Here is a 23,795-nt window from a genome sequence, read left to right on the forward strand (position 1 = left end):
GGTAAACACTTGTTTCAAAATTAGAAAGGTACAAAAGGATAGGCAGAGAAGTCTCCTTCCATCCACCCCCTTTTATTAAGAGACAGGGTCTCACTCTGTGGCCCAGGCTGGAGTACAGTGGCACAGTCATAGCTCACTGTAACCTCAAACTCCTAGGCTCATGCAACCCTCCAGCCTCAGCCTCCTGAGTAGCTGGGACTACAGGTGCATGCCACCATGCCTGCCTAATTTTTGAAAATTTTCTTGTAGAGATGGAGTCTTCCTATGTTGCCCAGGCTGGTCTTAAACTCCTGGGCTCAAGCAGTCTCCCACCTTGGCCTCCCAAACCTCTGGGATTATACGTGTGAGCCACTGTTCCCAGACAACCATCAGCTGTTTGTCAATGTGGTCAGAATAAGGAAGACAGCCAAGATCACAAAGCCATAGAGACTCCTCTCTTATACATCCTCACTTCAGCATACACCCCTCTGAGAAACGGTCCCTCTCTTCCTTCTTGTCCTTTTCCTCCATGTAGGTCATTAAAGACTAAGGGAACATCTCTTGCAGGTTCTTCTTCCTCAAGAAGCATTCTGCCCAAATATGGGGTCAAAGGCACAGAGGCTAAGGCTTTCTGGAATAGGAAGCGATATCTACAGAAGTCAGAATGTTCCAAAGGAAGTGGGAACAGGCTTTAGTGTCCTCCTGATCAGGAGGTGTTTAATGGGGCTCTCAAGTAGACTTCAGAGGAACCTCCCTGACAGGGAAACAGCTTGCTGATTCCATCAGTAACAACACTGTATCCTCTAGTACTGATATATGCAGTTTACAAACAAATGTCTTCACTCAAACTCTATATGGCCTCACCCTTTCCCTCTCAATCCTTCCCAAAATACACACTCTCCCCAACACCGAGTGCTTCTTTTAAAATAGTCAAAGGTACTGCCATGGACACTACAATACTGAGATTCCAGGGTACTCTTGGTTTAGGGCAGCTGGAATTTGTTTGCTTTTCAAATGAGAGAGAGAGGCTTATTTGGAAAAATGACCTACATCTTTTTACTATAAAAGCTCTGAATTTTTTTTAAGAAAAATTGTTTCAGCAAATGTTTTTCATTTCTTTCTATAAAAATAATCTTTTTTTAATCTTTTAAAAGATTAAAAGAATCATGTAAACTATGACTTCTGCTGAGACAAGAATGCAAAGTGGGCCACTCTTGATTTTAACAGAGGATAACCTGGAAAAGGTAAGAGAGGCACCAAACATAGAAGCATCAGTTCAAATTCCTAAGGAGATGACATTGAAGACCTGCTGGACAAAGGAGAATGACCAATTGGGGAAGGATAGTAGTAAGAAAAGTGGAAGTTGGCTGGGAGCAGTGCCTCACACCTGCAATCCCAGCACTTTGGAAGGCTGAGGCAGGGTGGATCGCTTGAGCCCAGGAGTTCAAGGCCAGCCTGGGCAACATGGTGGAACCCGTGTCTACTAAAAACACACAAAACGTTAGCTGGCATGGTGGTACACACCTGTGGTCCCAGCTACTCGGCAGGGCTGAAGCAGGACTGTGGCAGGAGGACTGCTTGAGCCCAGGAAGTCAAGCCTGCAGTGAGCCAAGATCACACCACTGTACTCCAGCCTGAGCAACAAAGCAAGACCCTGTCTCAAAAAAAGTTAGGGCTAAGTCCCAGGATGGAGGAGTTTCCCAGGATGCTGGGGAAAACTAGGGAAAGTTATGGGCAAACCAGGAAGATTGGTCTCCTAGGGCTGACTTGTCTTAGGTATAAGTCTAAATGTGTTGGTCACCATTTTTATTATGTAATTCCATGTATTCAGGTAATTGTGGGAGGGTATACCACCTTACATAATAACAATGAAATTAACAGTAGACCTGCTACCACAATACAAACCTAGTATGTTCTAAACACTATTAAATGCTTTAACATACGGTATCATCTAATTTTCACAACCCTGGAGTGTGGATCTCCTTTCACAGAAGAAGATATAAACTTGCTTTGAGGTCACACAGATAGTAAGTAACAGAACTAAGACCCAAACCCAGCTTTGTCTGACTCAAGAGCTCTCATTCCTTCCACTATACCAGGCCACCTTTTCTTTGCTAATTCGCTTCTGGCTGCCTCCAAGCCCCCATGCCTGCTAGAAAAAGACTCCTGAATGCTTCCTTTTTCTATCCAAGTCAAAAGGTCATGCTCACTGCTCTTGGGTTCTTCAGCAATGATCTGGAGTAACCCTCTCACATCTGGAAATCCAGAGTTGCTTCTTGAAGACAACTCTACAAAGATGAATGGATCCCACCAAGGCATCTCTACCAGAAGCCAGGACATTTCTCTGGATTGCTCACAGCTTGGCATTTGGATCCCTTGCGTTCTGAGTTCAAGCTCCTTTTCCATATCTCTCTCCTGTTCTCCAAGATGCATCTTATCTTCCACTCTAGCCAAGTGCCTCTTCACTGATCCCCAGACATCTTGCAGCTTGCCTGCCTACTTCCACACCACTGCTTGGACTACTCCATCTTGTCCAGGATTCCCATTTCCATCTTTACTGTTGAACTCTCGCCCTTTCTTATCAAAGTAGAATCGAACGATGTCCTCCCCAACTGGTCCCCAACCTTAGCCCTGGGGTGGTACTCACATGACAGAACACTGGGCAAAGGACAGGTAATCCACCAGCACATCCAGGCCTTTGTTTTCATCATTGAGAAACTCCCGCACCCACCTGAAGATAAAGGAAACACAGTGAAAGGGGTCTGCTAAAGTGGGTCAAGGATGAGGAGGGTGACATACCTCTGACCCAACACCTCCTTTTCCTGGAACCTAGCACCAGGCTAGGAAGATTCTGAAGATCAAAACCCATGACAGACCCATCCATGGTCAGGGACCTCCCCGAGGCAGGGGAGCCAGGGATGGGGAAAGTACAGGCCCTTCTAGTACCATTTGCTTTATCATGAAGATGCTTTAGACAAACAAGCTCCCAGGTACTCCCTTCATAAGGGCCCTCCTTAAGGGCTCAATCATTTTCTGCATCCCTGCTTTACTGAGTAAAAGCATGTCTTACTCAGTGTTTGTTGGAAGAATTGAGGAAGTATCAAGAGCATTTACTACAGGCCTGTGTGCAGAGCTGTGCTTGACCAAAGCCAGCAAGTCTCTAACTTGACTGAAGTCTCAGTCAAGACACCAGCAGGAAGGGTCAAGGAGAGCTCTGGAACTCAGGCATCCTGGGGCAAAGCACTCTCTATCAAGCTTAAGGAGAGCAGTTTTGGAAAGCAGTGAGCAAACGGAGATGTATAGGATTCTGTATTTAGTCACTCCAAACCACAGAGGGCTTGGGGGATGATCAGGAACTCAAGGAACTCCAGGATGTCTATGACCACTCAGAGTCAAGCCAAGGACTTGGGCCCCCCTCAGCCAAGAAAGTAGACAACAAAGCACCTAGGGACCATACCCCAGAGCATTTTTTTCCCTTCTGCTTTCAGTCCTTTTGGGCTGAGATATTCCTGGAATTAAAGTCAAGGGCGAATCTAGGGAACTGTGTGTTATAGACAGGTTCATTCCATAGCACAGAGACATAAAACACTCAGGATGAAACCCTAATCTAGAGTGCTCTACTCCTTCAGAATTCCTGGTAGTCTTTACAGGAAAGCTGTCCCCAAACTGCCCTGCAGAGCCTCTTCTCCCCAACAGCTGGAAAACCAGCGCCATGTTGGCCAGCCACACCCCAAGCTATGAAGAGACTCTGGAGCTACAGCATCAGGCCCAGCTGAGATTTGGCAGCAGGCTCTGGCTGAAGCTGACTGACACCGGAGCTGCCTGAAGTTAGCTTCCTCTCTGGGGGCCAACAGGCCTCCCGTTTCCTGTCTGTCTGCTCTCCAGCTCCCCACCCCCTTCTCATTTCCTGTCTGAGTCTATACTGCTATTTCGGGATCTTGACACTTTGAGGAGAGGTTAAAGGGTGCTTAGGCAAGGCAGAGAAACCAATACAAACCAGGGAGAGAGGAGGAGCTGGAGAGGCTCTGGAATCCCACTTCCCAGGCTGCCCCTCTCTAGAGCCTGAGTTCCCATCTGCTGCTCCTACATACCCAACTTCTGTAAGCCCTGGGGCTGATCGGGCTGTGACCAAAGCAGGATCCTCCTCTCCCCACCCTGCCCTGGGTTCCTTTCACCCTGAAGCATCCCCACGCCAGCCTGACAATCTGACAAACTCTTCCTGCCCAGAAATCCAGGAAAGATCCTTGTCCTTCCACATAACTCTACCCAGAGAAGCCGCAGTTCAGATGGCAGGCATGCCTAAAATGCCAGGCACTGAGCTATTCCCTGGGAACAAAGGACCAGGTCCAGGACCTCTAACTTGTGTGCCAACTGCCAAGAGGCCCCAGGCCTGGGAACTACGCTGCTCTGGACTTAGCTCCTGGCCAGCAGCCAACGGGGCAGGCACCAGGTAGAGGGGGCAGGCAGAAGGGACTGTCATATACTGCTCTGTGGCCTTCTCCCAAGAAAAGTACACCCAGATCCTCATATGACTTCAGCAAGACTTAAGAAAATAGGGCTGCGTACCAGTGGCTCCACTTTGGGATATCAAAGCAGGAGGATTGAACCTAGGAGTTCAAGACAAGCCTAGGAAGCAAGGCTAGACTCTGTCTCTACTAAAATAATTTTTTTTAATGGCCAGGCAGGCTGGGCACAATGTCTCATGTCTATAATCTCAGCACTTTGGGAGTCCAAGATAGGCAGATCACTTGAGCCAGCCCATGAGTTTGAGACTAGCCTGGCCAACAGGGCAAAACTCCATCTCTACTAAAAACACAAAAATTAGCTGGGCATGGTGGCACACGCCTGTAGTCCCAGCTATTCAGGAGGCAGAGGCAGGATGGTTTGAACCTGGGAGGCGGAGGTTGCACTGGGCCAAGATTGCACCTGGGCAACAGAGCTAGACTCCGTCTTAAAACAAAATAAAATAAAAAATAAAATAAAATGGCCAGGCATGGGCGTGTGCCTGTGCTCCCAACTACTTGGAAGGCTGGGACAGGAGGATCACTTAAGCCCTGGAAATTGATGCTGCAGTAAGTCATGATCACGCGACTGCACTTCATCCTGGGCAACACAGCAAGACCCTGTCTTAAAAAACAAACGAACAGAAGATACAATAGCTGAGAGGGACAGAAGGGACCTATGGAGGAATGCAGAGTGGTAGGAGGCTCAGGGTGGCAGGTAGTGCTCAGGGTTGCCATCGGTGTCATTCTTGTCCTTACACGCAGGGGCACTAAGCAGCCCCTGCCACTTTGTCCTTCCATGAAGGATTCACCAAATAAAGGAGGAGGCTTGGCCACATCTTTCTCAGTGCCTTGGCTTTCAATGTCTGGTTCACAGATGAAGTACAGAAGCCATACTCTGGCCCACAGAGCACAGTTACTGAGGCCAAGAACCATCCCTTTCCTGTTCTTTCCTGTGCTGTTTCCCTTGTGACTGCTGCTGCTGCTGGCTATACACAGGTGTCCCCTCCCTCTAAAGAACCCCAGGAAGGCTCGGCCTAGGGGTGGACGAGTGGGCCGCTGCTATGACAGGAGGGGAAAGGCAGATGATGTCATTTGGCTCTCTCTACCCCACTGTCAGGAAGCCTGGGCACCCCACCCCCACCTGGACCTCTACTGCTCACTCACAAGCACTGGACATTTGTGCCAGGCCCTCCATCAGGTCTGTATCCCTGCCTGCAGTTCTACATTATGTGTCCCTCACTGTCCTTTTCTCATTGTCCTTTTGCATGAGCACACATATGCACACATATACACACTTTCTCCCTCTCACTTGCATATACCTTTGCTGATTACAGTTTCATAACACTGAGGCCAATACCCTCTTTCACTGTACCTCGCACATTAGCCCTTTGCTTGTTCAGCAATTCCTGGTTTCCCACACAGGGACTTAAAACATGCAGCTCCTGGCCCCCACTGCCTTATATCTTTCCTGGTGCTTAAGGAAGCTTTTTCTGCTCATGAACTAAGACTGTCTTCTCCCAAACAAGCAAATAATCTTCCAGGCACCAAAAAGTCCAAATACTTACTGAATGGGAACTAGGTCTCAGCTACCCAATACACTATGTTCCCCTCACCCTCAGCCTTCTCTGGGCCTGGCTTGGCCCAGCACCAGGCCACAGGCAGACTCCAGTCTCAGCTGCTGTGGGAATGTCTTCCACTCAAAGCCACAGGCAGAGGACCCCAGGAGAGGCCCCAAGCTTGCCAGAAACATTTAGTCAGCAGCTGGCAAAGCTGAGGGGATGGAAAAGTCAGAAAAGAAATAGTCCAAAGCTCTGGGGAGCTAGAAGCTATTCAAGGGGCAACTCTGCCCCATGGCAGGGAAGATGAACAGGGACACCATCCTCAGAGGACACCAGATTCTGGGTGCCCAGCCAACAGATTGGGGCCAGGTGAAGAGGCTGCTGCAGCCAATCCAACTCACCCAATGTGGTTGGTGCGAAGAGAGATCTCCAGCTCCCTTAGTACTTTGGTTGACTCCTGAACCCTCCTCCTGAACTTCTGTAAAAAGGGAAGAAAAGGAGAGGAATACAAGAGGGCAGTTATAGACCTTCCCTCCATTACTGGCCAGCCACTCTAGGCCCCTGGCTACAGAACCCTGAAATCCAACTCCCATTGCTAAGAAACAAACAGATGTCCAATATCCAAGTCAAAGGGTTTGCCCCCAAACCCCACAAGACTACAAAGGGCAGCAAGATGGGGCCCCTCTGCCTCATACTTCACCTTCCGAGTTACACTGGGGTCCAAGAAGCTCTGGAGTTTCTGAATGTAAGTGTGGGGAGGATTCTTCACCTGGAATCGTTCCTGTAAGGGAAACACGCATATGCATATACACAAAGAAAACCAGAGACCTGAGGAGGGTACTGAGGAAGCAGAGCACTCACAGTGTTCAGTGTGAGGGGACTCAGCCTCTCAAAGCTGTCACCTGGCTCTAGACATCATCCAAACTTCAAGTTTCCTTCCTTGACTTATTATCCCCAGGTGTTCCCATCTGTTACCAGCTCTTCCTCCTCTAATTAGAGCACCCTGAGCCTAAAATGTTTTCCTATGTCAAAAAGTATTTTAAAAGTGTGCTGCTTGCTACAAAGATGTTGGAGATTACAGAGTTGTGAACAGCACCCAAAATAAAAATATACTTGATTGGGCTTGGGAAGCCATGGCATGAGGACTGCTTGAGGCCAGAAGTTTGAGAACAGTCTGGATAACATAGCAAGACTGCCTCTACAAAAAAAAATTTTTTTTAATTAGCCAGGCATGGTGTAGCCCTGTACCACATGCCTGTAGCCCTGGCTACTTAGGCTGAGGTGGGAGAATCCCTTCAGCCCAGGAGTTTGAGAGTGCAGCAAAATATGATCATACCACTGCACTCCAGCCTGGGCAACAGAGCGTGATCCCTCTCTAAGAAAAAAAAAAAAAGATATGATTGGGAAATACTGTTCACTGCCTGGCCAACTAATAGATATGGGTTAGGAAGGCCAAGGGGAGAGGAGCTTGGCCTTGTAGAATCTAGCTTTCTTAGCACTGAACTCTGCAGTTGGGACTAGACTGGTTTTGCTGAGCTGACACAGCTCAGGGCTGCAAACACTGCTTCTTGCCCAGACCCCAACAATCCAAAGCAATCTCAAATACTGTAGGCTACTTTCAGCAAGGTCATCCCTTGATTCCCTTCTACAAAGGGCATGGGACCACACCCTACTTTAGCCCAACCTCTTCATCTGACCCAAAAGGAAACTGAGTACCCCTTAGCATTCTGGTCCTATTAGGGCTGCCACCACCAAGATATCTGAAAAGCTGGTGGGTGGAGGGGTTGAAAAATGTCCAATAGAATGATATAATGTTAGAGAATAGGACCTAAAAACAAATGAAAGGAAAAAAATGAAAGGTCTGAGAAACAGGTGAAATTATCTGACCTAGAAAATACTGAGAGATCATCAATAAAGAACCTCAATGCCAAAGGGTTACTATTCTCGAAACCCCTAGCAGGTGCTAACCAACTCCTCTTAATGCAGAACACAAGGAAATGGACCTTTGGTGGAGAAGGGACTTGGACTAGGATCACTGAAGCATAATCCTAGCTTATGTCAAGCAGCATGACCTGGGGAGGCAGTGGAACAGAACAGTTGGCACAGACTTGGCATCTGCTTGCCTGAGCTCAACTCTGGCTTCATCACCTTCTAGCATTAGGCAAGTTACTGAGCCTTGGGTTCTTCATCTATAAAATGCAACACTGCCTTCCACAGAGGGTTTTGTGATGATTACATGAGATATTTCAGTATGTGCAGAGTACTTGGTCCATAACAAGCACTCAATAAACGTTAGCTATTATGATTTCACTCAGAGCCTGAAAAGAAATAATAAAATTGTATATAGCAAAGTGCTGGGTAAACATACTACTCACACTCTACCAGATACTTCCATCTCTACCGAGGTGTAAAAAAGTAAAAGCCAATTTTCCCAGCCCTGCATACAGGCCTGGTCTGAGTTCACAGACTCATGATATTCAACTGCATGCAGGAGAAAGAACCAGGTCATATGTATCAGAAGATTTTCAACTCTGAGCAAAGTAATGATTTTTATTCTCTTCCAGCTCTAAACACAATTCATGCAGGGAGAGTTTCCAGACCTTGACTCTTCTGAGATTTGGGAACAGACATCTAGAGCCCGGGGCTTCTCATTCCTAGAGGCCCTGAGATAATGACAAAAACCCTATTTGCCAGGGCTAAGACAGAGTGTGAGATCAACAGTCCTTTGAGTACCCTGCCAGGCATAGCCTTGAACCTGCACGGCCAATACTATACCCCAGATCTACACAAACCACCTTCACACTATTGCCCATTGGAATAAATCAAGACAGCTCTTTGTGGGAGACAGAGGGGAACTTGGCCTCCTGGCCCTGTCTCTGCTATGAGAATCCTCTTGGAAAAGAAAGTAAACACAGATGAGGCCAAGCTTAGGCCAGGGTTTCTCAAGGAAGTCAAAGCTGCAGTCAATGCCTTTGGCTCCACAGCCTTAGCCAGCCCAAGACATAGCTTCCCACCTCCCTCCTCTTTCCCAAACCCCATACCTGGTCACAGATCAGATCCCACTTCTTCTCATTGTCATACTGCCGGAGGAGCCGGGCCTTGTCTGGAGGCAGATTCATGGAGCTCTGAGGAGAGAACCTGAGTCAACCATGCTGAAACCTCCCCTCATCTGGAAAAGAGAAAGACTAGACTGCCCACGCCTTTCCCGTCCTGGGCCCTCAGTCTTCACCCTGACACCCTGTCGCTGATAAGACAGGCTTGGAAAGGTGGAACAGTCCTCCAGCCTTCCCTTCCTATTTAGTTGAGTTTGGTTGAGCCATGTTTTCCAAACCACTGGTCATGGGATCAATTCAAATCACTGAATCAAGTCAAAATTAACTTTATTTTAAATGAAAATGAGATTAAAATAGAATAGAAGATACCAGAATTCATTGCAAGTAGGAAGTATAAATAATGCTTTGTGAAGCTTTAGTTTCTATTTTATGTATATACACAAATATGTCATATACATACATCATGCCATAAAATGTGACGGGGAACATGAGACAGGTCAAAAAATTTGAAAAGCCACCAGGTTAAAGCAGCAACTTTTTTTCAATTTGCTTTTCCCCCATAACCTGAGAGATGGGCAACCTGCCTACACCATGCACTCCCATGGGTGAATCCTGAGCCACCCACAACCTATGTAGATGCTGTAACTCTGACCCTTTTGCCCCATCAGCATACAAATAAATAAGAAGAACATTAGCATGAAGATAACCACTTAAATTTTTTTAAGAAAAATTTTTTTTGGAAAAAATTCACAGAAGTACAGGACTTTAATTATTAGTAGCAAATTACTTATGACACATTTCCCAATTAATTAAGACACAGCAAAGCATCCTAACCCCTTGGCAAGACACTCTAATATAGGCTATTTGAAGGACAGCCCAGGAATCATTTTATTTTGTTCACCACTGTTTGGTGACTGAATAAGGTATGAGACAGTGAGTGAGTGAAGCCTAAGGCATCCATGGACTAGCCCTACCCATGACAGGAGGCTACGTTCCCTACCTTTATCCCCATCCAGCTAAACCTTTCTTCTTATCAGTCTGGCTGTTTTGTTCCAGGTCACGGCCCTTACCTCTAAATGCAGTCTGGGCCAGACGCAGTGGTTCACACCTGTAATCCCAGTACTTTGGGAGGCCGAGGCGGGCAGATCGCTTGAGGCCAAGAGTTTGAGACCAACCTGGCCAACATGGCAAAAGCCCATCTCTACCAAAAACAGAAAAATTAGCTGGGCGCAGTAGCGCACACATATAATCCCAGCTACTTGGGATGCCAAGGCACAAGAATTGCTTGAACCTGGGAGGCCGTGATTGCAGTAAGCCAAAATCATGCCACTGCACTCCAGCCTGGGAAACAGGAAAAGACTCCATCTCCAAAAAACAAAACAAAACAAAACAAAACGACAAAAAAGAATAGGCCAGCCGCCATGGCTCATGCCTGTAATCCCAGCACTTTGGGAGGCCGAAGCAGGCAGATCACGAGGTCAAGAGATTGAGACCATCCTGGCCAACATGATGAAACCCCATGTCTCTACTAAAAATACAAAAGTTAATCGTGGCACATGCCTGTAGTCCCAGCTACTAGGGAGGCTGAGGCAGGAAAATTGCTTGAACCTGGGAGGCAGAGGTTGCAGTGAGCCGTGATAGCACCACTATACTCCAGCCTGGCGACAGAGCGAGACTCTATTTCAAATAAATAAATAAATAAATAAATAAATAAAATAAAGGCAGTCTGACACTTTATTCGGACCACCGTACCTGCTCTCTCGTACTCTTGAATCAAATATGATTCCCCACCCACATGATTTCCCACAAATTTAGCTTCTTCCCCAGCATACTGTCAGCCACCTGGAAGGCGGCCTCTTATCTTTCTCTCCTTTAGCTACTGTTCAAGATCAGCTCTAACTCCCTGGTAACCCAAGCACGACCACCTCATTTACCTCTGCCCAATCCTTGGCATTCTCATCCCTGGGGACACAGACTGTGTGCATCCAGGGTCCTCAAGGAATCATACAGGCCCTGCATTATTCCAAAAGAAGCAAACAAATCCTAGAAGGAGGTCCTCCAACTTTCGATGGAACCAAAAGAAAATCCTTAAACATTTACTCTATCATATTATCTATTTATTATATAACTCAGATATACTCTTAAACCAGCTGTATACTCATCTAGACTCTGAAGTGCTGTGTCTATTCTTACCATCCCAGCTCCCAATATGCATCTAGTGGGGGCAGTAAGGTGACAATAAACCTACGGGCAAGAGGTCCCAGGTCTGAGCCCAGCTACTGGCTGGAAACGAGGTCACTATGGTTCAAAAGGGAAGTAGGGTTGAAGTCTTCGGTTGGAATTTATACATGTAAGAATTTAGGACCATAGATGTGGGGCAGGTGAGAGAAACAAGGGGAAGAGAATCCCATACCACACCTCTCCCCATGGTTCCTGCTGCCCCATGCATCTGCCTGAACTTCCACAGGAAAGTGAGGCTGAGTCCTCCTCACAGTCTATGTAGTATGGATGGCAAGATGGTCAAACACAAGCCTGGAATGTTCTCTCTGAAACTACTTTGCTAAGGGCCAATCTTAGCCTGTGTGGACAGCATGACAAGAGCAGGGGGCCTCAACAAAACAAGGACCCAAAGGTCAACCTAGAGCAGGTCTCCTAACTCAGCCTAACTGGGGCCAGGCTGCTGCCAGCTGAACTCAAGACTGAAATGAACAGAAGCAGTACTCAGGACTGGTCCTGGCTCTGTGCATATCCTAAAGACATCACTGCCATCTGATCATTTCTCCCAAGTCTGTGCCATGAAAATAGTTTTCTATCGTCTCCCCTGGAAGAAAGCTGCTGGAAGAGGGGCAGGAGCAGCCTGTCACTGCTGTGGCAGACACTGCATCCTGTCTATGCCAGCTTCCTCCCTCAGCCACCCACTGTCAGCTACTTCTCCACCAGGTGAACCGGTGAGGAAATGCTTGGTCCCCTCGGTTTGAAAAACTGGGCAAAGTCACCCCCTTGAGTAGTCCCAGTCTAAAAGCATGGAGAGGCACAGCAGGGACCTGGTCAAACTCTAGATCCCCAGGAAGGAGGGGCTCCAAAGTATGGAGACAGGTTGTAGAAGCATGAAGCAGCTCTGACCATAGCCATAACCTCCTGTCTAGAGCTTTGGGTGGCACTTTCTTGACAGTGGCCCCAGACTTCTCTGCTTCTTCTGCGCTGAAGCATGACAGGGAAGGAGATGGGTAAGGGGAATTACACCAAGCTGCAACATTCTCAGAAGAAATGGGTCACTGGCTACCAGTGGGAACCACCTGCCAAGGGGGTATAAACCACAGCCTGGCCCGGACAGTTATGTTCTCACTAGACAAGGGCATCAGGGCTTCTGCTTCCATCTGATAACGTGTGTGAGTCTGGCAAGGCTCCAATGTCCTGAGGAAGCCACCCTGCCCTTAGGAATGACAACTTCCTGAGTTCCGGGGACAGCAAAGGAGCAAACTTGACACAGCTCCGGTCTCAGTCAAAGATTTGTTTCCTTGACATTTTTCTTTGGTGGTTCCACAGAGACCGCAGGCTCCCAAAAGGCAGAAGCTGATATAAGTTCTTGTTAACTCCTCATTGAGACTCTTGCTGAGCAGAAAGGAAGCAGTGGCTGTCTTGGAAAGGAGAGGGCACTAAATGTGGGTGAAGTCAGAGGGCCCAAGATCAACTTTGGGCACTTCAAAGTTACTGAGCCTTGGTGAATGCATCCATAAACTGGAGATAATCTCACTACTTTACAGAGTTTAACTGAGGATTAAATGACAAATATTTTATGTCTCTGTCTGGAACACTGTGGGTGTTCAACACAGTCCCCCTCTCCTTCCTCCTAAAAATCTTGTGTAATGTTCTGATGTCCAAGGGATCTGCCCTCTTGCTCCTAGGCTCTCTCTCTGCCTCCATCCTACCTTCAGCAGCTGCTTCTCAACACTGACTACAGAGCAATCCTTTATCCCTTCACTGATGCTGCTCTGGCTTCCTCTAAGACTAGGCAGCAATTTCTATCCTGAGGGGCAGGGGACGTGGCAGGAAACTCCAAGGAAGGAGTAAGGGAGGTAAGTCACAGCCAAAACAGTCACAATAGGAGATGTGAGGAAAAGGAGATGATGAACTCAAACTGAAAGCAATTCTGGGACTGATTCCTAAATCACTGGGAACCGGCAAAAAGTCTAATAATAAAAACCTATAAAGGAAAGAAGCTGAAAGGCGTGGAGCTGGTGCTTCTCCAGCAAGGCTGCTCTGGTTTTACTGCCAGTATGAGGCCAGGCAAATCTCCCTGCTCACTGGGGTCCACATAAGCAAGGGTCCAGTACCCCCAGGAAGGTTTCCTAACTCTCCACCTGACCCCTGACAGCCTCACTCAAGCCAAGGAGGAGAGAGCAGCTCTGGTGGCAGAGGTTCCCTTCCCTTTCCTGCTCTGCTCCCCCAGCCCAGTAAGCCCCTCCTCATTTCCTTCCCACTGCAGGGAAAGGGAAATGCCGGTGGGGTTTGGAGTTTCCTTCAAAGCTGTGAACTCTGCTCTGGGACTCGCCCCTACTCTGACAGTCTTCTTGAGCCAGGCCTGGGGAAAACCCAACAAACAGATAGGAACCACCAAAAATTCCCAACTGTTTTTTTTTTGGTCGTAGCCAATCATGATAAATCTTAGGAACAGAGACAAAAATGGCACAGCTTCTTTGAGAAGCTGGGAGAGAAACATTTGTAACGTTCCTGGGGAAAAAAAAACTGTGGACGCTTTAGGGAAGCTCCAACAGGGGCTATTTGTTTTGAGCAAATACAGAAAGTGAGAGGTAGTTTTATTAATGTTTTCCCTCTTGAACCACCTCCCACCAGGTTTCCTATGGCTGTCTTCTCCCAAGTGTGGCAGCCCCAGCCCCCATGCTCAGCCTATGGGGATGGGGAGTCCTGAGAAACTGAATCTAGAACTGCCCCACAGATGAAATGAGTGGTGTCCTGGGCACCACATGCTTCTCAAAGTGCTGCTGAGCCCCTGGCCACAGCTCCAAGTCCTCCCTAGCATCCATAGATCAGCCCTTTGAGCAGATGTGGAAAGTGGCAAGAGAACACAACATTTGGGAGTTCAGAAGACTGCTGAAGGAGGGGCTGTAACACTGTGTTCCCACCCCACGTTCCCACTAGGATCCCCCTCACAAACCAATAGATCTGCCCCAAGCCAAAGGCAAAGCAGGCAACACAAGGCACAAAGGCCCATTACTAGCCGCCAAAAGGACAGAGTGTAAGGAACGGCCTCCACATGTCTCCACTGGTGGGCAGTAGGCACAGCTGTGGCCAGTTGAACACTGCTTCCAAAGGGCGAGAGCCAAAGGAGGTGGGAGGTACCGGCTCCTGCTGCCTTGGCCCCTTGGCGGCCACAGCCAGTCCTGCCGCAGTAGCAGCTCCCAGACAATGAGAGTTATTTTCAGCCAGCACTTTAACACAAGCCAGCTGGCCAGTGTGCAGGGTGGGAGTCCTCCTCCACCCAGCCCGCCCAGATGGCAGGCCAGCCGGCCCAGCCCCATTGCCTACGCTGCTGCCGCCGCTGCCTCCACGTCACTGTTTGTTTATCTCATTGTTCCAGCACAGCTCCTCCTAACTCCCCTCAAAACTGCAATCCTTCGTAAAAGGAAATAAAAAAATCAGAGAGTTTGATCAAAGGTCCAAGAGCTAAAATTTTAAAAGGTCCAGACATGGGAAGCACAGCAGCCCCTCCAAACACCCACACTTTTCCCCAGCCCTCTGACTGGCTGGTGTAGCACAGGGGAGGAAATGGAACAGATGGATGGTCAGATCTCACTGCAGCTCTCACAGACCAAGGGCGAGCCTGGCTTTGCTGCCAACCTGGAAAGACAAAGCTCAAGACCACTCTCCTTGCCTTGACTCCCTCCCATCCTCCTCTCCAGAGCTCAGGTTTGGAGAAGATAACTTGAGACAGACAGCCTGGAATGGGCTGAGTCAACTGTGAAAGGTTCTGGGCGAAGATCTATATCCTGTGGCAGAAAGGAAATCACAGGAACAGTCAATGACATTTAGCTGGAAGGACAGGCAACCCCCTGCCCTGGCTTGACACAGTGGGGGCAAACACTTCAGCTGTACCCTGCCCCGCACCACACCAAAGCACTCAAGAATAGAAAGGGTGGAAGGCAACAGTTACCTCCCTGGACTCTAGGCCTCCAGCCCTGTTCCTGCCAAACTCTACAGCCTCCCCAGGCCAGCTCCCCATTACTCCTCATCTCCCTCCTTATGTGATCCCACACACAGGAGCATGTGTGTACAAGTCTAGCCACACACAGCTTTCTCTAGGCCCCAGCTGTCCTGTTAGACATCTGAGCAAATTTGCTTAGGTACCACATGACAAAAGGCACAAGAATAGTGGGTGCTCCTTAAATATCTATAGTAGCTTAGATTTGGCTTGCTGTTTTTGTTTAATTGAAACTACCACTCCGCAGATGGGCTGCCAGGGAAAACCCAGCTCTCACAGGCTCAGAACCATGTCTGGAGAACGTGCTTCTGTGGTCACTGAGGACTCTGTAACCAGAAATGACTTGCTGGGCATTTACAGGCCAAGTTCCTGAGCAGCCTGGAAGAAGGAAAAATGGATTCACCAGGTGTCTTTGGCTCAGCTCTGTAGTTTACACCAGGGAAGTCAGATGAAGGAGAGGTCCTAGAAGGCCAGCATCACTCAAACAAAGAAATGGCTTTTTCTAAATAGAATTATACCCCTGGAGGCCCTTATTCACCCTAGAGAATTCCTCCACTGGATCCTGAGAAGGCAAAGCAAATTGGCCACATTCCCAAAGTTGGTAAAGCCTCAGACTCTTCCCTCTGCCACACTGTTGCCTCATACCTGACATAAGATAACCTCTGCAGGTAACCCAGAGGCCCCCAAACCCTGATGAAGGCCACCCTTTCTAGCCTACCTAGTCAAAAAATACACAATCTCCAATAGCAGCTTCTGTTAGTGCTTCCCAACTGAGCACCCGAGCCCTACTAAAAAGCTACTGCCACAGCAACTTGATCTGTCTATTGGCTCCTCAGCCCCTCCTCGTGGTTAGCCAGACCCACACACTTCCCAGTTACGCAGAATGGAAACTATTCCGCTGGGGGCAGCTTATTTTCCAAAGCCAAGGAGTCTTAGGGCAGAGCCTTGCCTTCTCCCTACAGCCAACCAGTGACCTCCCTCTCTCCATGAGGTTCTGTCCTCCCACCTGAGGAACCCAACAGGCAGTGCCACCTCTTAGAGGACACAGTATTTCTGGGATCACATCTCTCTCTCTCTCCCCGTATCAACAGGCCCAGAGAGTCTCCCTCCCAAGGTCTCTCATCTATACTTGCCCTTCCATTCCCACTGTCACCACCTCAGTGGGCCGTTATTGTTCACTCACCGTCCTCTGGGATAAGCTTCTAGCTGACATCCCTACTTCCAATGCTTCCCTCCCTGCCATCCTGCACATGAATGAAACTTTCAAACTTCCAAGCACATAAGATAAATCTTGTTTCTCCTTGGTTCAGAAATCTTTTTTGTTCCTTATCATTTACATGAGAAAACCTGAGCACCTTGGCCTATTCCTCTGAGCATCTTACAGTAAGAGCTTCCGAGGTAAGACTGTCTCCAGGCTGGCCCCAGCTTCTCTGACCAGCCTCATCCTCTCCCACTCTGTGGAATGTCTCTCCTGGGACAGCCACTCTTCCCATTCCTTAACCCTAGGATTTGCCTGTAACTGATGTTTCCCCAATCTTCTGAATCTCTACCTGACTTACTACCTGACTTAAAATTCAGCAGCTCTGTAACTACCCAACCTAAAATAATCAGCACCCCTCTTGATCTCCAAGCATAATCATATTTAAAGAATAAAATGGCAGAGACCTGCCTGTTGTCCCCCAACCTGTTCTCCACCTCTTCCTTAGTAGTGAAGCTTCAGTGTTGAGTTGGACACTTGACAGCCTAGAATTAATATATTTCTCAGCTTCCTTCGCATTTAGGTATGGCTATGTGACCATGAGGGATGTGAACAGAAGTAGTGTGCACAACTTCTAAAAAGTATCATTAAAGGGAGGGAGTATGCCCTTCTTTTCTCCTTTCTTGTATCCTAGTTAGAATAAAGTCTGGTTGAACCTTCAACGACTATTTTGGACCATGAAGTGACCTTGGAAATGAAGTCCACATGGGTGAAATAACAAGAGGGAAAATACCAGGTCACTGATACCACGGACCTTTAGCACAAACTGAATGTGTTTCATAATGGTTTTTTTTTCTTCTTCTTTTTTTTTTCGCATGTTTCCTCTATTCTGAGTTTCAAGTTGTCTTCAGTTTATGCCATAATCTAAGCCACTTCTCTGCTCTTCTCTTTAACCAGACTCTTCTTAGAACCTGCCAGAATGCAGGCTTCTGAGCACAGGAATCACTATCAGCTTGTTTACCGCTGTAACAGGCGCACAATAAAGACTGGGCAAATGCAATTTCTCCATTCATATACTGCTTCTGTCCCTAAGTTTTCTACTCCACTGTACCCCAGATTATCTCCTTTCAAGTTGCCAGCCATGTACCACCTCTAATTCACAACAGGTGAAATCTATCATCTCTAGCAAATCCTTCCTAAGTGACAGTAGTAACATCCACTCCCCCAACAGTGTCTCCACACATCTACTAATTATTTTTAAATGTGTTCATGGAATTGTGACTCATGGTTAATGTTTCTTCACCTTTTCTTGGACAATCAATAAATATGTTTATCATAAATCTCAGTGACACTCCTGGAGACATGTATACAATGCAGTGGTTAAAGCACTAACTGTGAAGCCATACTGCCTGGGTTTGAATCCCGGCTCCACCACTTACTAGTTGTGAGGCCTTGGGAGAGTTATTTAATCTCTATGAGCCTCAGTTTCCTCACCTGTAAAATGGAGGCAGGAATAATAGTACTTACCTCATAGTGTTGCTGCGATGATTAAATAAATTAATATATGTAAAGCATTTAAATCAGAACCTATATAGTAAATGTTATAAATAATGCTAGCTATGTTTTTTTGGGTTTGGTTTTTTCATTCAACATTTAGCTGGAAAACAACTATATGCCAAGCACAAGCTAGAATTTGGCGATATCAAAGTAAATAGGGTATGATCACTACATTCAGGAAGTTTATATCCTGAGGAAAGGTAGACATGCAAATAAGAGGTCAGTAGAGACAGCATTGCTGTGAAAGAGGCACATACAGTACTGTGGGATCCCAAAGAGGTAACATCTAATCACACTGCAGAGTCAAGTAAGGTGTAAGCTTCCTGAAAGAAATGTCACAGGATTTAGTTGGTTTTTTTTAGACAGGGTCTTACTTTGTCATCCAGGCTGGACAATCTTGGCTCACTGCAGCCTCGACCTCCCAGGTTCAAGCGACCCTCCTGCCTCAGCCCCTCAAGTAGCCAGAACTACAGGTGCTCACCACCACACCTGGTCAATTTTTGTATTTTTAGTAGAGACAGGGTTTGCCAATTGGCCAGGGTGGTCTTGAACTCCAGGACTCAAGTGATCCACCCACCTCGGCCTACCAAAGTGCTAAGATTACAGGCACGAACCACAGTGCCCTACTGGGAATTAGTCTTAAATATCAAGCAGGAAGGAATCGGACAAAGGCAAGAGTAGAAGGGAAGATGGTGATATTCTAGGCAAGGAGACAGCATTTGCAAATATGTGGCAACACAAAACACCATTACAAATCCAGAAGTCTGTAAGTGATTTACTACAAAGGCATGAAAGTATGTATGAGGAAATTACAGCAGGCAGGAAAAGTCAGATGACAAAAAATATGATGAGCTAAGTAAGTAGGTGGCATAAGTGGGATGATAATAATAACACGACTAAAATGAAAACAGTAATAACAAAAAAGCTAACATTTATTGACAGAACTGTGATAAGCACTCTACATGAATTATCTCATTTAATTCTCAAAACAATGATATAAAGTCCTATGAAGTAGGGGCTATCATTATCCCTATTTTACAAGTGAGGAAACAAAGGCTTGGAAAGGTCATGGAACTTGCACAGCATCACGAAGCACACATACAGTGGAGCTGGGATTTGAACCCAGGTCTGACCCCAAAGCCTGAGCTTTTAACTCCTCACAATGCCTCCTCTGAGACAGTGAATCGTATTAGCTCTTCTTTGCACCTTTCCAAACCCTTCAGGACCAACCTGTACCATCTCAACCTTCCTCATAGAACCTCTCCCAAACAACTCAGATCTCTGTGCATTCCTTCCTCTGAATTTCTGCGGGTTTTCTGCCCTAACCTCCCATTATCACTCATATTCAATCATTCTTTGAACAGCATTTGTGTCTTTTTTTTGAGACTGGGTCTCACTTCATCACCCAGGCTAGAGTGCAGTGGCAAGATCTTGGCTCACTGCAGCCTTGACCTCCTGGGCTCAGGTGATTCTCCCACCTTAGCTTCCCGAGTAGCTAGGACTACAGGCACGCACCACCACGCCTGGCTAATAATTTTTTGTTTTCTGTAGAGACGAGTTTCACCACGTTGCCCAGGCTGGTCTCGGACTCCTGGGCTTACGCAACCCACCAACCTTGACTTCCCAAAGTGTTGGGATTACAGGTATAAGCCACAGCACTCGGTAACATTTATGTCTTCTATGTACCATGCACTGTGCCAACTGGGGGACCTGTTTTGCCTTGTGATAACTCTTGCATATTTACAAAGAAGGGGGGAACTGAAGCTTATAAACATCTACTCTGGATGAGGATGGTGCTAGGCCCTTCAATTACAAGATTCCATGGAAAAATCACTTCTCTCTCATATTGTTATTTGAGAGAAGTGATTTTCATATTTTATATTATTTCCTGAACTAGACTATAAGCTTCTTGAGGACTCTGCCTTGAGTACATTTGTTCCTAGACAAGTATGCCTGGCACACAGAAAAAGCTTAATAGATACTGTGGGCTGTCCAAAGGGACAGCAGAGGCCATTTTGGGAGGCAGCATCAGTGCACTGGCCCAGGGCCCAGCTCTGGCTTTCCAGGAGTCTCGTGACAAATCTAAGAGCTTATTATAAAGCTATAAAACTTAATGAATCCCTTCCTACTTCCAGACACATGTGGGAGAGGCATGACTCCTGCTTTATAGAAAGATAAACTGAGGTCTGGCACAGGCACACATCTGTCACAAGTTGTATCAGCCAGGAAGAGGGTCTACAAGTACTGTCTCTCCTTGCTTTCAAATGGAGATACATCCTCAGTGCCTCAGTGCTTCTATCCTCTTTTGGGCGGAATAATAATAAGCTCTGTCTGCTCTAGATCTATAAGCTGTCCTCCCAATGGTGTCCCCTCTCAAGCTTTGAAGGCTGGAACTTGACATAGAGGTCTAGGCTACCCACAGCCTCATGCTATTTTTGAGTTGTTTCAGATTTTTTACATCTCATTTGATTGTCCAGCTAGGAAAAAACACCTGTTTGGATTTAGCCTTTTGTGAGTTCCCTCCCCATGACCCAAATCTTCTCTGCTTCTTGAAAAGTCTGGTGTCCTAAGTGTTATATTCACTAGGGAACAGGGATGAAAAACATTACTGTGCATCTCTTATATGCCAGGCACTTTTCTCACATTATCTCACTTACTAATCTCAATAATCACTGGAGGTAAATATTATACCTGTTTAACTGATGAGGGAAATAAGAATCTGAGACCGCCCAGGTGCGGTGGCTCACGCCTCTAATCCTAGCACTTTGGGAGGCTGAGGCGGGGGATCACCTGAGGTCAGGAGTTTGAGACCAGCCTGGACAACATGGTGAAACCCCATCTCTACCAAAAATACAAAAATTAGCCAGGCATAATGGCATGTGCCTGTAATCCCAGCTACCTGGGAGGCTGAGGCAGGAGAATCGCCTGAACACGGGAGGCAGAGGCTATAGTAAGCCAAGCTCACACTACTGCACTCCAGCCTGGGTGACAGAGCGAGTCTCTGTCTCAAGAAAAAAAAAAAAAAAAAAAAAAAACAAAACCTCTGTCAAAAAAAAAAAAAAAAAAAAAAAAAGAACCTGAGACCAACTGGCTCAAGGTTACACAAAAAGTAGTAGAACGCAAATTCAAACCCAGATGTGTGGCCTCCACGATACAGGCTTTTCTACCATGCTCACCCATCTCCTTACAAAGAAAACAAATCTCTTTCTCTAACTTGAGGAGGTCCAACTTAATTTATCTGACTGGTTTTGGTTGATCATTACACAATGCTTCCCTGTTCTGCACCACTGAGTGAAATCAGCTGAACCAAGTATGTATGCTGAACACCTGAAGTTCAAACCTTCACAGAGTAACAGGGAGACTGTGCACAGCACAGAGACAAGGAAACTGTCCACTTGGACACAACCTGGTGACAAATCCCTTACATCTGAGTAGCATTTTAAACTTTCTAGTACAGCACAGGGCTTTGGAATCAGGGATGATCTGGATTTGAATCCTGGTACTTTTCATGAGATAGTCGAAAAGTTCTTGCTCTACTGCCCAGGCTGGAGTGCAGTGGTGGAGCATAGCTCCCTGCAGCCCCAAACTCAGGGGCTCAAGCGATCCTTCCACCTTAGCCTCCAAGTAGCTAGGACCATAGGCATGTGCCACCATACTTGGCTAATTTTTTTTTTTTCATTTTTTGTGGAAACGGGGCCTTGCTATGTTGCCCAGGCTGGTCTTGAACTCCTGGCCTCAGCAATCCTTCCACCTTGGCCTTAGTGCTAGAATTACAAGTGTGACCCATCATGCCCAGCCAAGGAAACTTGTGAAACTTCTTTGAACTTCAGTGTCTTCATCTATAAAATATGGATTATATCTACCTCTTATAAATGAATAAAAGGGATTTTGCATAGTGCCTGGCACAGGAGAAAGACTCTATAAGTGGTAACTGGAATGGCCTACTCCAGGAGTCGCATTTGACTCAAGTTAGCTTCTAAGTACATATACAAAATATAATTTCATACTTTTTTTTAGAGACAGATGGAGTACAGCAGCATGACCATAACTCACTGTAACCTTGAAATCCAGGACTGAGGCAAACCTCCCACATCAGCCTCCCAAGTAGCTGAGACTACAGGTGTGTACCATCATGGCCACCTATTTTTATTTTTTTATTTTGGTAGAGACAAGGTCTTGCTATATTGCCCAGGCTGGACTTGAACTCCTGGCCTCAAGTGATCCTCCTGCCTTGGTCTCCCAAAGCACTGAAATCACAGGTATGAGCCATTCTGCCCAGGCTAATTTCGTAGTACTTTAAAATATATAAAAGAGTATATACGTATAGCTGAAGGGTACAGGTTAAACATATGTAAAGTACAATTCCCTCATCTCATGCGATCTAATAATTCTGTAGGTTGGAGCAGTTGTACCCTTGCCCCTTCAAAATCAAGAAACCAACAGCCACAGGGAATTCACAGGAAAAGTGGGACCAGAACTTAGTGAAACAAAGTCAAGTCACTAAGCTGCTTTGCATTTGAGCAGCTGAGTGATTTGGGACAATTCTTCTAACCTTTTGGGGACACAGTTTTGTTATCTGTAGAGAGATCTGGGAGAGATTTTGCCAGGTTATCTCTAGCGTTCACACCTCATCTCGGATTCCTCACTTCCCCAACTGTCTCCTAACTTCCTCAGGTCCACTTCTGCCGCAAATCACTATTTTTGGCCCCCTCAACTAATTATTCTTCTCAACAACTGTGCTTCTCTCCTTGTGACAGGACATAAGTCCTAGGAGTTATCCCTCCCCATCACTGAAGGGCTGTGCTGTGAGACTATAGAGAAAAGCACAAATTCGTATTTGACAGTAGGCATGGATGACTCTCAAATATGTATTTCTACCCCAGACTTCTCCTTTGAGATTCAGCTTTAAATATTCAATCCCCATTAGACATTCTACCCAGACTTCCACAGGCTTTGCATGTGTCTCAAAGTGGCCTCATCACTTTCCCTTCTAAGGTATTTCTTCTACTGTGTTCCCTTGCTAGAGCAGTTAATGCTATCCAACTAATTTAGCAAGCTAGAAATCTGGGTGCCATCCTCAATTCCTCCCTTCTCCCTCATCTTTATCCTCTCAATGTAAAATCTGATCAGCCATCAAAAATTGAAATAAAATCTAATCATCAGTCATCTAACCAGTCATGAAAATTTAACTATTAATAGTTAACATTTATTTGACTGTCCCATCATCTCCTCTGTGCAAACTGGCCCCAGTTTAGGCTCCCATCATCACCACCACAGAGCCAAGGCCTCCCACTCAGCTGCCCACCTCCAATTCTGATTCCTTCCTGTCACTGCCAGACTGACTTGCCCATAACTCACAATCCGACTATGAAATACATGAAGCACAGTCTCTTTCACATGGCATTCAAAGCCCTCCTGACCACTTTATCCCTGCCTCCCACAAGTCTCTGCCTTACACTTCACACTTCAACAGCACTGAGCAGCTGTGTGAGGATTCTCTGAACACATCATGCTGTCTCGCCTTAATGCCGCTCTACCTGGAATGCCTTCTTTCCCAGACTTCTGTCCAACTCCTAAATACCCTTTCAGCCAGCAGAGATTTCCTTCTCTGGGCAGTATTCCCCAAGCTACACCTCTCCACTGTGCTCTTCCAATGCTTCCTGCATTTCTATGGAATTGCACTTAGACAGTGGTATGTTATAATTGTGTATTTAGTATGTTTGT

At 46.7% G+C, this 23,795-nt stretch overlaps 1 protein-coding gene across 6 annotated transcripts in view; it reads right to left on the reverse strand.

Annotated features, from left to right (window-relative positions):
• FMNL3 (formin like 3) overlaps window positions 1-23,795 on the reverse strand; it is a 62,069-nt gene that overhangs the window by 14,010 nt on the left and 24,264 nt on the right. For all 6 annotated transcript variants that reach the window (XM_017545773.1, XM_017545771.1, XM_017545769.2 and 3 more), the window contains exons 2-5: window positions 9,085-9,168; window positions 6,744-6,824; window positions 6,445-6,521; window positions 2,627-2,710 (exon numbers count right to left, since the gene is read on the reverse strand). In XM_017545773.1, the coding sequence (XP_017401262.1) occupies window positions 2,627-2,710; window positions 6,445-6,521; window positions 6,744-6,824; window positions 9,085-9,168 (326 nt within the window). The remainder of the gene's footprint in view (window positions 1-2,626; window positions 2,711-6,444; window positions 6,522-6,743; window positions 6,825-9,084; window positions 9,169-23,795) is intronic.

Source organism: Cebus imitator, unplaced genomic scaffold, assembly GCF_001604975.1.
Source record: "Cebus imitator isolate Cc_AM_T3 unplaced genomic scaffold, Cebus_imitator-1.0 Scaffold181, whole genome shotgun sequence".
Taxonomy (NCBI): Eukaryota; Metazoa; Chordata; class Mammalia; order Primates; family Cebidae; genus Cebus; species Cebus imitator.